At 53.6% G+C, this 17739-nt stretch overlaps 1 protein-coding gene across 7 annotated transcripts in view; it reads right to left on the bottom strand.

The window, feature by feature from the left end:
• USP20 (ubiquitin specific peptidase 20) overlaps positions 1-17739 on the bottom strand; it is a 40928-nt gene that overhangs the window by 7381 nt on the left and 15808 nt on the right. For 6 of the 7 annotated variants that reach the window (XM_035015625.1, XM_035015630.1, XM_035015628.1 and 3 more), the window contains 12 exons: positions 16251-16304; positions 15759-15821; positions 15256-15387; positions 14199-14295; positions 13673-13742; positions 11803-11916; positions 10744-10822; positions 7680-8127; positions 7248-7388; positions 6832-6989; positions 6383-6555; positions 5665-5759 (listed from right to left, as the gene is read on the bottom strand). In XM_035015625.1, the coding sequence (XP_034871516.1) occupies positions 5665-5759; positions 6383-6555; positions 6832-6989; positions 7248-7388; positions 7680-8127; positions 10744-10822; positions 11803-11916; positions 13673-13742; positions 14199-14295; positions 15256-15387; positions 15759-15821; positions 16251-16304 (1624 nt within the window). The remainder of the gene's footprint in view (positions 1-5664; positions 5760-6382; positions 6556-6831; positions 6990-7247; positions 7389-7679; positions 8128-10743; positions 10823-11802; positions 11917-13672; positions 13743-14198; positions 14296-15255; positions 15388-15758; positions 15822-16250; positions 16305-17739) is intronic. The other variant, XM_035015632.1, reaches the window with a different exon arrangement.

Below are 17739 nucleotides of genomic sequence, written 5' to 3' on the forward strand. Positions count from 1 at the left end.
AGAACAGAGGACGCTGTACTGACATCATATAAAGTAGACTTTCAGTCAAAATCTGTCCCAAGAGACGAAGAGAGTCACTATGTAGTGATAAAGCAGTAATTCAACAAGAGAACGTAACCATTGCAAATATATGCATCCAACACCGCAGCACCTAGATATTTCAAGTGAACATTAACACAACTGAAGGGAGAAATAGTCAGCAATACAATAATAGTCAGGACTTCAATATCCCACTTTCAACACTGGGCAGATCATCCAGACAGAAAATGAAGAAGGGAACCAGACCTGAATGACTACAGACCAAATGGGCCTAACAGACATATACAGAACATTCCATCCAACAGCACCGGAATACACATTCTCAAGTGCCCACGGAACATTCTCCAGGACAGCTCCAGGAGCTGGGCCACAAAGCAAGCCTTAATGAATTTGGGAAGATGAATATCATATCGAGTATATTTCCAACCACAGTAGTATAAAACTAGAAACCATGAACAGGAGGAGAACTAAAAAATTCACAAACAACACACGCCTCAACAACAGACAAGTCAAAGAAAAAATCAAAAGGGAACTCAGGAAGTATCTCAAGATAAACGAAAATGAAAACACAATGTACCAGCACATACAGGATGCAGCAAAAGCAGTTCTAAGAGGGAATCTCATAGCAATAAACACCTACATTAAGAAAAAAGAAAGATCTCGGGCACCCGGGTGGCTCAGTTGGTTAAGCGACTGCCTTCGGCTCAGGTCATGATCCTGGAGTCCCGGGATCGAGTCCCGCATCGGGCTCCCTGCTCGGCAGGGAGTCTGCTTCTCCCTCTGACCCTCCTCCCTCTCATGCTCTCTGTCTCTCATTCTCTCTGTCTCAAATAAATAAAATCTTTAAAAAAAAAAAAAAAAGAAAAGAAAAAAGAAAGATCTCAAATGAACAACCTGACTACACCTCAGTGAATTAGAAAAGGAAAAATAAATTGAGCCCAAACTTGGCAGAAGGAAGGAAAGAATAGAGATTAGAGCAGAAATAAGTAAAACAGAGATGAGAAAATGAATAGAAAAAAAGTCAGTGAAACTAAGAGTTGGTTTTCAGAAAAGATAAAATTGAAAAAACCTTTAGCTAGGTCAGCAAAATGAGAGAGAAAGAGAGAGAGGGAGGGAGGACTCAAATAAACTAAATGGAAGAGGACTCTTACAACTGACACCACAGAAATACAAAGGATCATAAGAGGCCCTACAGCCAATTAATTGTACACCAACAAACTGGATAACCTAGAAGAAATGGATACATTCCTAGAAACATACAACCTACCAAGACTGAATCATGCAGAAAGAAAAAATCTGAATAGACCAATAATGAGTAAGGAGATTGAAGCAATAATAAAAACAAACAAACAAACAAACAAGGAACCTCCCAATAAACAAAAGTCCAGGACCAGATGGTTTTGCTGGTGAATTCTATCAAACAGTTAAAAAAGAACTAACACTAATCTTTCTCAAACTCTTCCAAAAAACTGAGGAGGGTACCCTGATACCAAAGGGAGATAAGCACACGATAAAAAAAAGAAAACCACGGGCCAATATCCCTGATGAATATAAATGGAAAAATTCTCAACAATATTCTAGCAAACCGAATTCTGCATCATATTAAAAGGACCACACACCATGATTAAATGGAATTTAACTGTGGGAGGCAAGTATACACAAATCGATGCACATGATACTCTACATTCATAGAATAAAGGATAAAAATCATATGATCCTCTCAACAGAGACAGAAAAAGCACTTGACAAATTTCAACACCCTTTCACGATAAGAGCTCTCAACAATTGGGTGTAGAGGGAACATACCTTAACACAACAGAGACCACATAAGACAAGTCCACAGCTAACCTCATCCTCAACAGTGACAAGCTAAAAGCTTTTCCCCTAAAATCAGCCATGAAACAAGGGTGCTGCCTCTCACCACGCCTACTCAACCCAGTACTAGAAGTCCTAGCCAGAGCAATTAGGCAAGAAAAAGAAATAAAAGACATCCGAATAGGAAAAGAGGAGGTAAGACTGTCTGCAGGTGACATAACCTTATACTTAGGAAACCTAAAGACTCCATCAAAAAATTGTTAGGACAAATCTATGAGTTCTGTAAAGTTGCAAGGTACAAAATCAACATAAAAAAGTCGGTGGCATTTCTATACACTGACAGTGAAATATCTGAATGAGAAATAAAGAAAACCATCCCATCTACAATTGTGTCAAAGACGATAAAACACATAGGAATAAATTTAGCCAAGGAGGTAAAAGATCTGTATGCTGGAAACCATATGACACTGATGAGAGACATTGACAAAGAGGGCTCTGACATCATAGAAAATACAGCCCAAGGTTCCTGGCTCAGAGCTTCTAAAGTCCTTGTACTTTCCTAAATGGTAAGAGCACTGGGAGCATCATTTGTCCTGATATTTGCTCTTTGACCCTGCTTCCTGACACAAGATTCCTAAGTCCCTTGGAATTTCCTAAGTGATGACAGTGACTTTTGTTCTATGAGGTGACTCTAGGGGCACCTGGATGGCTCCGTTGGTTAAGTGTCTTACTCTTGGTTTTGGCTCAGGTCATGATCTCAGGGTCATGAGATTGAACCTGCATCGGGCTCCACACTGAGCATGGAGTCTGCTTGAGATTCTCTTCCTCTCCCTCTGCCCCTCCCCCTGCTCACACGTTCACTCACTCTCTCTGTCCCTCCAAAATAAAAAAAATAAAATCTTAAAAAAAAAAAATAAATAACAAGATGACTGTGGATGGTTCCGGAATCAGGGCTGGTCACCAGAAAGACCAAGCCATGATTAGAAGTTTGGAATTTTCAGCCACACTTGTGTTCTACAGACAGGAGTTTATAACTGATCATGCATACGTGAAGAAGCCTCCATAAAAATCCCAATAGCATGGGCTTTGGAGACCTTTGGAGTTGGTGAACACATGGAGACCGAGGGAAAGTAGCGAGCTCAGAGACCGGAAGCTCTGCGCCCCTTCCCACATACCCTGCCCTGTGCATCTCTTCCATCTGGCTGTTCCTGAGTTACAGCCTTTTATAATAAACCAGTCACCTAGTAAGTAATGGCTCTAGCAAATTTATCAAACCCGAGGAAGAGGGGTTGGAACCTTCGATCTATAGCCGATCAGTCTGAAGCACAGATGACAAGCAGGACTTGTGACTGGCTCTTGGGGAGGGGAAGTCTTGTAGGACTGAGTCCTTAACATGTGGGACCTGATGCTGTCCCCAGGTGACAGTATCACAACTGAGTTGACTTCTCAATACCCAGCTGGTGTCCCATAACCGCGTGGTATGGGCAAACCACCATGCATCTGGTGTCAGGAGTGTTGTAAGAGTGATGGGACAAAGACGGAGCTGTTTCTACACAATGACCAAATAAGTGAGAAGATACCCTGCATTCATGGATCAGAACAATAAATATTGTCAACATGTCCATGCCAGCCAAAGCCATCTATAGATTCAATGCAATCCCCATCAAAAGTCCAGTGACATTGTCCACAGAAATAGAAAACAATTCTAAAGTTCACATGAAATTACAAAAGAGCCTAAATGGCCAAACAATCTCGAGCAAGAACAAAGCTGGAGGCATCCCATTTCCTCACTTCAAACTATACTACAAAACAACAGTCATCAGAGCAGTATGCTCCTGGCATGACAACAGACACATAGACCAAGGAACAGAATTGAGAGTCCAGAAATAAACCCATGCATATATGGGCAACTAATATTTGACAAGGGAGCCAAGAATATTCAATGGGGGAAAAGAGAGTCATTTCAGTAAATGGTGTTAAGAACGCTGGATATTGGGGCACCTGGGTAGCTCAGTCGTTAGGCGTCTGCCTTTGGCTCAGGTCATGATCCCAGGGTCCTGGGATCGAGCCTCGCATCGGGCTCCCTGCTCAGCGGGAAGCCTGCTTCTCCCTCTCCCACTCCCCCTGCTTGTGTTCCCTCTCTCACTGTGTCTCTCTCTGTCAAATAAATAAATAAAAATCTTTAAAAAAAAAAAAAAAAGAACACTGGATATTCACATGCAAAGGAATGAAATTGGACCCTTGTCTCGTACCACTCACAAAAATTACCCTGAAGTGAAATGGATGAAAGGCTTAAATAGAAGGCCTGAAACCATACAACTCTAGAAGAAAACATATGGAAAATGCTCTTTGACATTGGTCTTGGCAAGGTTTTGGATAGGACACCAAAAGCACAAGCAACAAGAGTAAAAATAAACAAGCGGGACTACATCAAACTAAAAAGTTCTACACAACAAAAGAATTTGCAAAATAAAGCAGCAACCCACAGAATGGGAGAAAATATTTAGAAACCTGTATCAGATAAAGGATTAATATCCAGAATATGTAAGGAATTCATTCAAATCAATAGCAAAAAAAACAATAATCCATTCAAAAAGTGGCAGAGGACCGAAGAGACACTTTTCCAAAGACAAACAGATGGCCAACAGGTACATGAAAAGATGCTCAACATCACTCATCATCAGGGAAATGCAAATCGCAACGATGAGATATTACCCCACACCTGTTTTGGAATAGCTACTCAAAAAGAGATTTTAAAAAATGAGATAACAGACGTTGGCAAGGATGTAGAGAAGGGGGAACTTGTGCATTACTGGTGGGAATGGAAATTGGCAGAGTCATCCTGGAACACAGTATGGAGGTTCCTCAAAAAATTAAAAATAGGGGGCGCCTGGGTGGCTCAGTTGTTCAGCATCTGCCTTCGGCTCAGGTCATGACCCCACAGTCCCAGGATTGAGCCCCGAATCGGGCTTGCTGCTCAGAGGGGAGTCTGCTTCTCCCTCTCCCTCTGCTGCTTCCCCCGCTTGTGCACTCTCTCTCTTGCTCGCTCTTTCTTTCAAATAAATCAATAAAATCTTTAAAAAAAAAAGGGGGGGGGAGATCCTGACACCTGCTACAACACGGATGAACCCAGAGGACATCACGTTGAGTGAAATAGGCCAGTCACAAAAAGACAAACACCATACGAGCTGACTTAGATGAGGTCCCTAGAGTTGTCAAGTTCACAGAGACAGGAAGTAGAAGGGTGGGCGCCAGCGGCTGGGGGAGGGGAGAATAGAGAGTTGCCGTCTCGGGGGTAGAAAGTTTCCATTTTGCAGGATGAAAAAGTTCTGGAGAGTGACCGCACGACAACGTGAACATAGTCACAACGCTACTGGACTGTATACCTCAAAATGGTTAAGACGGTAAATTTTAGGTTATGTATGTTTTACCACAATTAATTTTATTTTTTAAAAGAGCTTTCCCAAAGGTTAGTAAGATGCCCAGCACTCAACAGAAAAATGGGAAAAGGACAGGAGTGGGAAATTTCAAGATAGGAAATAAAACAGTCAAAACACGAATGAAAACTGCCCCAAACCATCGGTAACCGAGGAAATGCAAAATTAAAGCACGGTATCGTTTCTGTCCACCAAACTGGTAAGCAAAAGAAAAACAGGGGAAGCCCTAAGAGCGCTCCAGGCAGTGGGGCTGGGGGACATGCAGGCCTAGGCTGACGGTGGGGAGGGTGGGGGTGATACTGACAGTGAGTTCCAGAAACCAGCTGCATGCTCACCCAGCAAACCCCTCCCCAGCCAAGTCCACTCCGCTCACCCTTCAGCTCATCAGCAGCAAAGAAAGCAGCAAGGCAGTCTTCCAGGGTGACGACCGGCCCCCAAAACCAGCTGGGGGTACAGGATACCACAAACCTAGGGAGACAGAACAGGGCTGGTGGGGTGGTGCCAGGGCCCAGGCAAGACTAAGACTTGGTCACTTTGGGCCCAGGGAGGCGGCTTGGCCAGGTGGGTGGGATGGGCAGACGTCTGCAGCCAAATACCTGGGACCACCCAGCCAGCAGCCCCAGTGTCCCTGGGAGAGAGACATCACCTCTCCCGGAGCCTTGCCTTCCCATCTGTGAAGGGACCCCGGTCCCACTGGCCCATCCTCTGGGCTGATGGGCTCCTGACATCGGGTAGGTGGAAAGAGGACCTCGTGGCACACAGTGAGGGCTCCAGAAAGCTGCCCACTGCTCTCCCCACAGGGCCAGGCCCACTTTCCAGCTGCCACCCTCCTTTCTAGCTGCCGCCTGGTGACCCCCCTGTCGTTACCTGCTTTCAGACCTGCGGGCCCACCCAATCCAGGCCATCCCAGTGTGGCTGAGGAAGCCCCCACCCCGCCCAGGCAACATCTGCACATCCAGCTGTGGGCGCCCTTCCAAACCCTGCCCTTGGCCCTGCGAACGCCTGAACTTTGCTGTTGGTGGTCTGCTGCCTGCCAGGGCTAGGGCAGTCTCACGTCTCCGGCAGGCAGGAAGGTGGGAAGGCAGGCCTACCTCCGGATATACTCCATGATGAAGGCGAGCCAGCCCTGGGTGGCGTAGCTGTCGCCGCAGGCGCCCGGCTTGGCCGGCACGTTCTGGTAGATGGCCGAGTGCAGCTTGGCCAGGTCCTCCTTGCCAGGAATGGGCAGTGACAGGTCCTGGAACGTCTCGACTGTGGTGGACACCTGTGTGGTTGAAGGTCAGCCTGGGTTTCCATCTTCCAGGGTTCTGCCCTGCCCAGACCAAGCAGAGTCTGCAGCCTGGACCCCAGCCACCAGATGGCAGGTGGAGGACAGAGGGTCTGCTCGCTGGACCCTGGACCCGGGAACCAGGCAGCCAGGGCCCTCTCCCTCCAGAAGGGCAGGGGCCATCAGGTGGAGAAGCCACTCCCCCCCACCCCCGAGGGAGGACCACCAGGGCCCCCGAAGGCTGGCCCGTGGCTCCCCACTCGCAGGGCTCACCCGGTCACAGGTGAGACACTGCACAAGGCTGAGGATGGAGCCGTCGAAGATGTCGGAGATGACGCTGCGGTGGCGCTGCTCCTTCCGCCTGCGACCACCGGCGCTCGGCACCTGGGCTGGGGGCACGCACAGGACTAGGCCCAGCCCCCCCGGCCTGTCTGCCACAAGGGGCGGCACTGGGGCTTGCTTGGCTGGGACTCGGGGGTCTGTGTGCATCACATGGTGGGGTACGCAGGTCCCCTCCCAGGGCCCGGGTCACTGTAAGACGGGGCACCCCCACTCGCACCCCAGTGGCGTCAGAGGAGGGTTTGGAGGTGTTGCTGCTCGGAAAGGCAGCCGCGGCACGACTTGCACACCCAGCCCGGCTGCGCGTGCGGATGCCCCGCCGACCCCCTTCCCTGCCCAATCCTGCCAACCTTTCTTGAGCACGTACGATGGCCCCATCCTCACGGGGCTCGCCCGGGGAGGGCTGCCGGCCAGCTTGGCGTGGCCCTCGTGGTGGTGCACGGGGCTGCAGGGGCGGGAGGCGCTGCGCATGTGGGCCTCGTTGTCTGGCTCTGGGGGCGGAGAGGGGACCAGGGCTGGGCCGGGAGGAACCACGTCGGCTCCGGGGCCCCGTCAGGAAGAGGACCAGCGAGCACCTCCCAGGGCCCGAGGCAGGAGCCCACCCCAGCCCCCACCCAACCCGCAGGACACATGTCCTTCAGTGTCCAGTGGGGGCGCGGGGCCGCCGGGCCGCCGGGCAGGCTGAGCCACACCCCGGCTCTGAGTGGGTCGGCCCACGCTACAGGCACGCAGGAGGTGCCGGACCAAGCGGGCAGGGGCGACCCCGAGCGGCTGTCTGGCACCTGGGGTCCGGCAGGGGCTGGAGGACCCCGGCGATGGTGGCTGGGCCTCCGCGGGCTGGTCGTCAAGGGTGGCCATGGCCGTGTCCACATCGGCGTCCTCGTCCACCTGCTCGGAGCTGGTGCGCTGCTGGCCCCAGGAGAACTTGCGGTCCTTCATGCGCTCCTTCTCGGAGATGGCGCGGCCCGCCTCGTCGGGGATCAGCAGCTCCGCCTCGGCCTGCGAGCCGCCCCCGCCACGGCCCTGCCCGTCGCCCTCACCCCGGTCGCTGCTCGAGTCACAGGACAGGAACTCGTCCTCTGACGGGCTCCGGTCGCCCTCCCGCTTCTCGTCCGTGTCGCTGGAGTCCGAGTCCCGCGCCTCCGCCAGCGCCGCCGCGGCCGCCACCACGGGCTCCTTGAGCTCCTCGTGGAGCTGGTCCATCAGGCAGCGCAGGAACTCCTGGGTGTCCTGGAAGCAGGGGCTGCGTCAACAGGGCTTTCCGGGGTGGAGGAACCCGCCGCGGGCGCCCCCTGCTTCTGCTGCCGAGGACACCAGCAGATCCAGCTCGCGGGTGCTTGTGGCGCCCGGGCAGACGCCCTGAGCAGCCCTACCAGAGGCCTCCACGGCAGCTCTGTCCTGAACCCTGCTCTACGGCAGACACTGTGGCCGGAGGGGCTGAGCCACCCCTCCCCAGTCACGCAGCTGTGAGGCGGCAGAGCCGCATCCGTGTCATGCCCCGGGTCCTGCTCCCAAGCACCCATAGCCCTGCTTCCAGCTCAGTGTGGGAGAGTGGAGGGGTCGCGTTTGGCCTCCAAAGTCACCTTGCTGCCTATAGGAGGGGACCCTGGGGGTGGGCGGGGAGCCTGTGGAAGCAGGAAGGGGACCCATAAGACACAAGTGCACGTGAGGGCTCAGCTGGCTTTGTAGGGGTGATGCCAGCCGCCAGGCCAGGCTGCCTGCATCCTCCAGCCTTCCTCTGGGCCTCCCTGCTCTCCCCGTCCTCCTGCCAGCCCCCGGGGCCCGCCCCTTCCCTTGCCACGGTGGCCTGTGGTACGGGGACAGGCTCCGGAGGCAGGATGGCCCCTCCCAGAGACGTGGGCATGACTTGTCTAAGCTCCACTTCAGGCTGGTTGGGCCTTGAATCACAGCAGTGGCACTTTTATTCTGACCTCTGACTAGGTCACCAAACCGAGCAAAAAGCCTGGGAAGCGAGGCTTCCAACACCTGCCCATGGGGCCCAGCCGAGTGCCGCACTCCCAGGCCCTTCAGAAGACCAGAACACGGTGGCGGTGGCTGGTCTCCAACAACTGGGGGTACCAGGTGCCATGCTGGGCCACCGGTTCACCGTCCTGCCCGTCACAGTGCCCCTGGCCCCATGCCCGACCAACACAGCGTTGGGTCACGGAGTGGCCAGGCCCAGCCAAGCCTCCCCAGCCCTCTGTCACCGGCGTGGGGACAAGAGCCTCATCCTCTGAGTTCTGGGAGAGGGAAGGGAGGGCTCTGGGTGGATTTCCTCAAGCAAAGTATTGAACTTGAAGATCAGAGAAATCAACCACTAGCTTATCCTGCAGAAGGAGCAGAGAGGATTTGTGGGTCCTGTGTCAGGGGCCTGGGAGGTTCTTTTAAGAAACGGGCCCCGAGGGCGCCTGGGTGGCTCAGTCGGTTGAGCGACTGCCCTCGGCTCAGGTCATGATCCCAGGGTCCTGGGATCGAGTCCCACATCGGGCTCCCTGCTCTGCGGGGAGCCTGCTTCTCCCTCTCCCACTCCCCCTGCTTGTGTTCCCTCTCTCGCTGTGTCTCTCTCTGTCAAATAAATAAATAAAATCTTTAAAAAAAAAAAAAAGAAACGGGCCCCGATACACCATCTACTTTTCTCTCTGGTTCTTCCTTTTAACAGAGGTATGGTGTTTGTTGCTAAAATCTCCAGCCATTAACAGAGGCCCACAGCCGTGCCTACGTTTCAGACTCAGAAATGTTCCCTGTGTTACGTCTAAGAACCAGAGACAGGGATGCTTCTGGAATCCAGCTGGGTGTTAGGCAGCAGCCCTGCTCCATGGGGTCCTCACAGAGAGCCTGGGGAATGGTTCAGCTCGGCCTGACCCCCGCCCTGCCGCTCTCTGCTGTGTGACCTGAGCGAGCTGTAGAACCTCTCTGAGCCTCAGCTCCTTACCCATAACATGGGGGTGACAACAGGACCCACCTCCGGAGAGTTCTGTGAGGATAAACAGGGCTGTCCTTGTGGGGCGGGTAGTGACAACTTAATAAACGGTAGCTGGTGAACTGTGATCATGGAGGGCATTATCACTTCCCAGAAAGGGTGGTGTTCGGGCAGCGCTGGACTTCTCGGTCAGGAGCCTGGTGTTCATCCAACTGAGGGTGTGAGCAGAGGAATACCCAGCAACCCTCCCCCTGGGAAGGGACGGCAGGCAGGGTGCTGGGGGCCAAGGGAGAGGGCGGAAGGCATCTCTCGCCTGACAGCTGCCCTGTTCCTGGCCCCCACATTCGGGCCGCAGGAACGGCCGCCCAGACAGGCCCAGCTCCTCCCACAAGCCCAGCAGTGAAACCCAGGCCGTGTGGCAGTCTGAGGCAGGGTACTGGACCACGTGAACGATCAGCTCAGCCTGGGACTGGGGCATACATGTGGCTGCATTCTGCTTCGTTTTGGCCCCATGAGTTTATGCAATAGAAAGTACCGTTGATTTCCAAAGGGTTCCCTATATTTACCAAAACTAGTTATCAAATGTTTCCTTTAATAAAAGTGAAATTCTGCCTGTGATTAGGGGAATGAGAAAGCACGCAGCGCTGAGGCGCCCAGACTCTGCGGTCAGACTGCCCGAGGTCAAATCTCCAGCCGTGTGGCCAGGGCAAGTGACTTGTTCGGCTGGGACTCAGCCTCCACACTGTCCAGTGAGGAGAACACCAGCAGGCTCCAGGAGCCTACCGTGTCCTCACACACACGAAGGGCTCAGGCAGTAAGGGGACCCGCCCCGTAACCCTGAGCTGCACTGCTATTTTCCACGCTGGTCTGAGCTTCAGAGCCAGGCCTGGTAATGGTGTGTCCCCTGCACAGCTCGGACGGCCTACCTGCTGGGCATAGCCTCGGAACATCGGGTTGACCAACTTGATCCCGTGAGACAGGCTGGTGGGAACGACGTAGCTTGGGCTGTAGGAAGACCAGACCCGTTAGCGCACGTGGCCCGCTCAGAGCTACACGATCCCGCGAGGGCTGCTAGGCAGGCGGCCCGGGGCGGCTGCATCAGACTCAGTGAGGGGTCTGCGGCAACCCTGGGAGGTGCTGACTTGGCCAGAAGCCCTTGCAGGCTCGCACATCCCCACAGTCAAGAAGGAAAACGTCAAGTCATGGCTCAACCAGGCAAAGAACTCTTGACTGGCTCAGCATCATTTCCTGCTAGTCTAGGACAAGTCTGCTTGAAAACTGTTTTCTTTCTGAAACACTTACTGTGGTTTTTTTCTCATTTCAGAAGTATGACACGTTCATGTTGAAAAATCTAAAATTTCAGAAAAGCCCAGCAAAGAAACATCACGGCTAATAGCACCACCACCCAGAGATAACTACCATTAAGATTTCTGGATTTTTCCATGAAAATAGACACACACAGAAAACAAACTTGGCTTCTGACAGAATAGGAATTATATTCCATCACACTGTTTTATAATCTGCTTTTACACTTGGCATATTTCTATGCACTCATTTTAAGTTATTCCCAATTTTACTGGGGAAACAGGTCTAATCCAAACTTCTGGTCTTAAAATTCATTTACACTGAGCTAAGCCCCTGCCCTGTCGGCACCAGCCACGGCCCATGAGAGTCTCTCCCACATGCACGGTGGTGCCTGGGCCTCGGCACACACATCTGGGAAGTGGCTGAGGGCTCGGGGCAATGCCACTTTCAAATTCTAGCTCCTTCTTTCACAAGCTGGGTGACCTTGAGCAAGATACGTAAATCTCTCCGAGCCTCAATTTCCCCAACTTGTAAAACAAGGTCGCCGTAAGGATCACACAGGTAAAGTGTGGCAAGCGCGCAGTGAGGGGCTGAAGGCACAGGTAGTGCTCGGTCGAGGGGCAGAGAGAAAAATCCCCAGCCCCAGGCACCTGCCCCAGGTCAGGGGCTCAGTCACTCACCGTCTCCTGTGCCAGACCTCAGAGACCAGCTTCTGGTAACTTTTGCACAGGGCTGGCTTCTTGTCTGTGCGCACCAGGCCTCCGCACTCCAAGAAGAACTGGGTCAGTGGAGGGCTAGGGGCAGGGAGAGAGCCGGCTCAGAAAAGGCACTGGTTAGAAAGAGCTGGTTGGAGGGCGCCTGGGTGGCTCAGTTGGTTAAGCGACTGCCTTCGGCTCAGGTCATGATCCTGGAGTCCCGGGATCGAGTCCCGCATTGGGCTCCCTGCTTGGCAGGGAGTCTGCTTCTCCCTCTGACCCTCCCCCCTCTCATGTGCTCTCTCTCTCATTCTCTCTGTCTCAAATAAATAAATAAAATCTTTAAAAAAAAAAAAAAGAAAGAGCTGGTTGGAGAAGCAAAAGCCGGAGGGGCATACTGTTGCCCCTGAACCAGAAATGCCTGCAGATGACCTGTCACAGGGTGAAATGTGTCTCCCCAAATCCACATGTTGGAGACCTCAGAAGGTGACTATATTTGGACACAGGTAATTAGGTTCAAAGGAAGTCCTCAGGGTGGGCTCTAGTCCGATATGACTTCTACGAGTCCTTCTACAAGGAGGAGGTTTGGACCCAAACACGCCCAGAGGGAGGATGACGTGAAGACACAGGGAGAAGGCAGCCAGCTAGCAGTCAAGGAGCGAGGCCTCCAAAGCAAGCCCCCCCCCCCTCGCCCGCGCACCTTGACCTCAGACTTCTGGCCTCCAGAACTGAGATAGAATAAATTTCTGTTGTTTAAAGTTTAAAGTACCCTGCCTGCCATGCTTTGTTATGGCCACCCTGAGACGCTAAAACAGCCCCCTTCCCTCTCCCAGGGCTGCCGAGCTGCCGGCTTCAGGTGCCGTGGGGTCAGGGGCTGGCTGCTGCCTGATTAGATAGAGAACAGTGCCTGTTCTTCCCGCCAGCCCACTCTGCGGACACCTTCCCCAACCTGAAGGCATCTTCCCTTTTCCTCAAGTTAACTTATCTCATTACTTGAGAAATACATATTCATGATAGAAACACTGGAACATCTAGAGGTTGGCAAACAGTAAGAGACTTTAATCCTACCATCCTTCCTACTCGGAAGATCTTAGGGGCATATCCTTCCAGACGCTCCCATGCACACATCCCCCCCTCCTTCACATATGCAGGCACTGAATCCCTACCAAGTGGGACATCTGTGTGCCAGGCACAGGAAATGCCCTGGCCTCACCGAGTTAACAGCCTATCCAAGGTAGAAATTAGGAATTTCTCCCCCAAATGGGATTGTACCACACAAAGCTTCAATAACCTCCTTCCTCCCACTGGCCATATTCTGACCCCCTCCCGTTTGATAAATACTGTCCTGCACTCACTGTAAAACTGGCCTGTAAATGTGGACCACTGGGGTGCCTGGGGGGCTCAGTCATTAAGCGTCTCCCTTCAGCTCAGGTCATGATCCTGGGGTCCTGGGATTGAGCCCCACATCAGGCTTCCTGCTCAGCGGGGAGTCTGCTTCTCCCTTTGCCCCTCCCCCTGTTCATGCTCTCTCGCTCTCTCTCAAATAAATAAATAAATAAATAAAATCTTTAAAAAATAAATAAATGTGAACCATCAAATCGTTCTCCATAAATAATGGGCTAGGAACATCCCCCTAGGCAACGTGCTCCACATCTCAGTTGACCTTCCTAGGATTAATTCTGGCCGGAGGGACTGCTGGGTCAAAGGACACGTGTGTTTTTAGGGCTTCTGAGGTGGATCCATATACACGCATCTGTGGGTAGCACACACAGCCCAGCTTGGGGGCCGCTGCTACCTCCAGGGCACCTGGCGACAGCTCCAGGCCTCCCAGCTCCCAGGTGAGGTGACAACCTACCAGTTGGACAGGGCCTGCAGGGCAGCGTTCATGTAGCAGGAGTTCCCGAGGTTCTTCATGCCCGTGAGGCCTAGGAACCAATCACGTGGGGGAGGGAAGGTGAGCGCCCTGCCCTCCCAGATGAGCTGTGGCTCCCGAGCCCCCGGGACCCAAACAGGGGAGGACATAGATGGCTGGTGTTCCACCCCAGAAATCTGCCAAGTAAGTTAATGTGCTTCCCGCTCATAACAGCTGTGGGTACCTGAGTGTTTCAAACAGACTCCTTTGCCCTCCACCCAGCCGGGCGCAGCGTCTGCCCTGCGCAGCTGAGGCCAGGGGCCGAGGGGCACCGGCCTGCCCAGGGTCACACAGCTGAGGCAGGGGATGAGGACTGGCAGGCCGCAAGGACTCCGCCGGATGGCCAGCACTCCGAGGGGAGCCACTGCGCTCTACGGGCCTTCAGGCTGTGGGTCAGGCTGCCCTTCCCTGTGCAGTGCTGAGGCCCCCGGCCCAGCCCCACAGCGCCCCCTGTTCCAGGGTCAGCTACCTCGAGGCTTCAGGTCATCATCCTCTGACTCGGACTCTCCTTCGTCGGCCACGGCAATAGGGACAGCTTTCAGCGGGTGGGAGGGCGGTGGAGAGTCCTGCGTGGAAGACTCTGAGTGAGGAGTACGGGGAGGTGAGGCGGGAGGGGTGGGGGTCCTAGGCCCATGTGCCCCCCAGGAAAGGAAAGGAAGCCCAGCCCCCAGCCGTGAGCCTAAACCGAGTCAGCCCATCTGAGCAGAGGACACCCTGGAAAGAGACGGCACTGGTGGCCCCAGCCCGGGAACTTGCATTCTATTTACAAAAATAAAAAATTATCTTAATTTTCATAAATTTGGGGAAAAAAAGAAACAAATAACAGCAGACAACACAACTTTCCTGAGACAACCACTAGAAGTCTATACACAGCTATGTAGATTTTTAACTGTTAATACACACAGGCCCCCAAAACAAGATACTGTCCATGTACTATTTTATAGTCTCTTTTTGTAAAACATCATAAACATCTACCACGTTTGCAAACGTATCCCACAAACACTTAGGGAGCGCCTACCACGTGACGGTCGCTGTGTCACTGTGGAGGAGGCAGGACACACGGCAGCTGACCAGCCCGACAGTGGCGTGCTGACCCCAGCCCGAGGCTGCCCTCCACGTGCGGGCCTGCCGGGCCCACCACCTTTAGGTGCTGCACAGGGCCCTGCTCGGCGCCTCATCAGGGGGGTTTCCAGGCATTTCCCACAGAGAATTACACTGCGGCGACCACTGGGGATTCCCTTGGGATACGTCTTAGAGCTGGGGTGGCAGGGGCTCTCCATAGGCCCCAGGCTGGGCTCCCACAAGCCCTTGCACACAGCCTCCCCCCAGCCTGCAAACTCCCAAAGGGAGGCCCTTCCCATGAAGACCTGTGTGTCCTCAACACCCCTTATGGGCCTTGGCCCAGAGCTGGGGCTCAGCAAGCATTTGGGACCCACCAATCCCTGCTCCAGCGACGCCTGGGTCACAGGGCCCTGCCCTCGACGTGTGTCACCACCACCTGCGCTGACCCTGCTGCACCCCCTTACCGGCTCCGAGACCCTGGGTGAGGGGCCTGCTGGGGGTGCTGCCAGCTTCCGCTCCAGGAACACCTCCTTCTCACAGGCGTAACACCACACCCGGAATGTGGTCAGGTTCACTGTCAGGTTATGCTTTTTCGCCTAGAGGGCAAGACCCAAACTGAGGTTGAGGATACACTGGCCCAGCAGGAGCCCCGCGGCTGCATCGGGGCGGCCTCGGTAAGAGGCGCGGTCAGGACAGACGCCTGGAAGCTCTCGGCATCTGCTCATCCTGCAGCAAGGAATGCCCAGGGCTGCCGTTGACCAAACACATGCACATGCCACAAGCATATGCTTGCACCCGCATATCAGCTCTCGCTTCTTTGCAGCAACCCTGCTGCGCTTATTCCTATTTTAGAGACGTAGCCACTGAGGCCCAGCGGGGGCAGATGGAGCTGGGAGGCTGCTGGAGCCGGGGCTTGAATTCTGGGCCATCTGCCCGCGGGGCCCGCGCTCCTGGCCACGGCACTCACCTGAGCATGAATGGTGCTGTGGTCAGCGAAGGATTCTCCACAGCCAACATAGGGGCAGGAGACCTGCGGAGAGAGGGAAGGAGCGAGGATCGGGGCTGGCCCGTCTCCACCACGAGGACCCACAAGCGACTGAGGCCCTGCCACCACACAGGACAACAGCTGTATATGCCCTGCGGTTCCAGCTGGACAGGACCGCTACCATGACAGCTGCCCCTGCCCTCGGAGTAAGGTGGGCAAGGTGCTCTGGGCTGCTGCCCTCCTGCACAAAGCCCAGGTAGGGACACAGTGAGACGTGGGCCAAGCTGAGGCCTGGCTGCGTGGCACCCAGACCCTCTCCCTCACTCTGGCGCCCTCTTGACTTGGGCCCGGCCCCTGAGACATCCAGGCTGTGTCCCCACCTGAGGTTTCCAGCAGTGCCCACCAGAGACAGACGCTCCCAGCCCAGAGTCTAGACCAAGCTCCACACCCCCAACAGCGACAAGGATGCCTTACCTGGAGACAGGCCCACAGGTTGGGTCCAGTAACACCACACGACTGACAGACTCCCTGTGGGAGAGGAAGAGCCAAGTGTGAGCAGCCTGGGGGAGCCGCTCCAGCCGGAGGCACCGACGGCTGGACTCCAAAGCTCTCCACTTAAAGGCATTTTTGCCTCAGAAAGGCTTTCACCAGCCTGCCAATCTAAATGTCCTTCTTCACAGGGCACTTCAGACTTTACTGTTTGAATTTTATTTCGTTATGTGCTACAAAAACATTTTCCTCCGTAAAATCATTTGAAACTTAAATCAATGGACCCGTTAATATGCTCTTTTATCGTGCCCTCTACTCTCCCTTTCTGTGTAAGCCTCTCTCCCCATCTTGACTCTGGGCTCCATGAAAGAGGGGCGGTCTGCTTTGTCTACCCCCCTGACTTCACAGCGCCTGGTACAAACTGGCAGATCACTACGTCTGAAGACCACAGAAAACACCGAGGTTTCTGGTCTTCTGGTTGACAGAGCCTGCTTCTTGTCCACCAGTATCTCCCCTTCTTGCTTTAGTAACAGAATGTGTGGATTTGGGCTGAGCACATGGCCAGCCAGCTGCAGACTGTTTCTCGGCCCCCACTGTGGTCACGGGGCTCAGTTCTCATCAACGAGATGACAGTGAAAGTGATATATGTCACTTCCAGGCTGTGCATCCCCCTAGCTCCTTCTCCTCCTTCCACTGGCTGGAATGCAGATGCAAAGCCAGGAGCGGACCTTGGACTCAGAGATGAAAGTCACATGTTGGGAAAGGCAGGGCCACCCTGCCATCCTAGCTAGCTCTGGACTATTCTATGAGAAAAGGAAATGTCTACCTCATTTAAGATACTGTATTTCAGGGTCTCTTTGCTACAACTTAAACCTGCCCTAATGCCTGGGTGGCTCAGTCGGTTAAGCATCTGCCTTCGGCTCAGGTCATGATCCCAGGGTCCTGGGATCGAGCCGCACATCGGGCTCCCTGCTTGGTGGGAAGCCTGCTTCTCCCTCTCCCTCTACCTGCTACTCCGTCTGCTTGTGCGCTCTCTCTCTCTCGCTCTCTCTGTTAGATAAAATAAAAACTGTGCCCTAAAATAATCTTGTCTGTACCTGTCTAGAACAGCAATTCCAGCTAAGCCTCCAAAAAGCCCAAGGGGCCTCCATCAGCTGAGGTGAATTCTAAGTGCCAGCTCTGACAGCAGTTTCAACATGGGGCTCAGCCAGAGCAAGAGGGATACCTGCTGAGGATGACCATGGCTAAGTTTATCATACATGGCTCACGTCATCCCCACCAGTCCGTGCAGCATCTCTTTTGTTTTTTTTAAAGATTTTATTTATTTATTTGACAGAGAGAGACACAGCGAGAGAGGGAACACAAGCAGGGGGAGTGGGAGAGGGAGAAGCAGACCTCCCCGCTGAGCAGGGAGCCCGATGCGGGGCTCAATCCCAGGACCCTGGGATCATGACCTGAGCCGAAGGCAGACACT

Source organism: Mirounga leonina, unplaced genomic scaffold, assembly GCF_011800145.1.
Source record: "Mirounga leonina isolate KUSES-001 unplaced genomic scaffold, KU_Mleo_1.0 Mir_170, whole genome shotgun sequence".
Lineage (NCBI taxonomy): Eukaryota > Metazoa > Chordata > Mammalia > Carnivora > Phocidae > Mirounga > Mirounga leonina.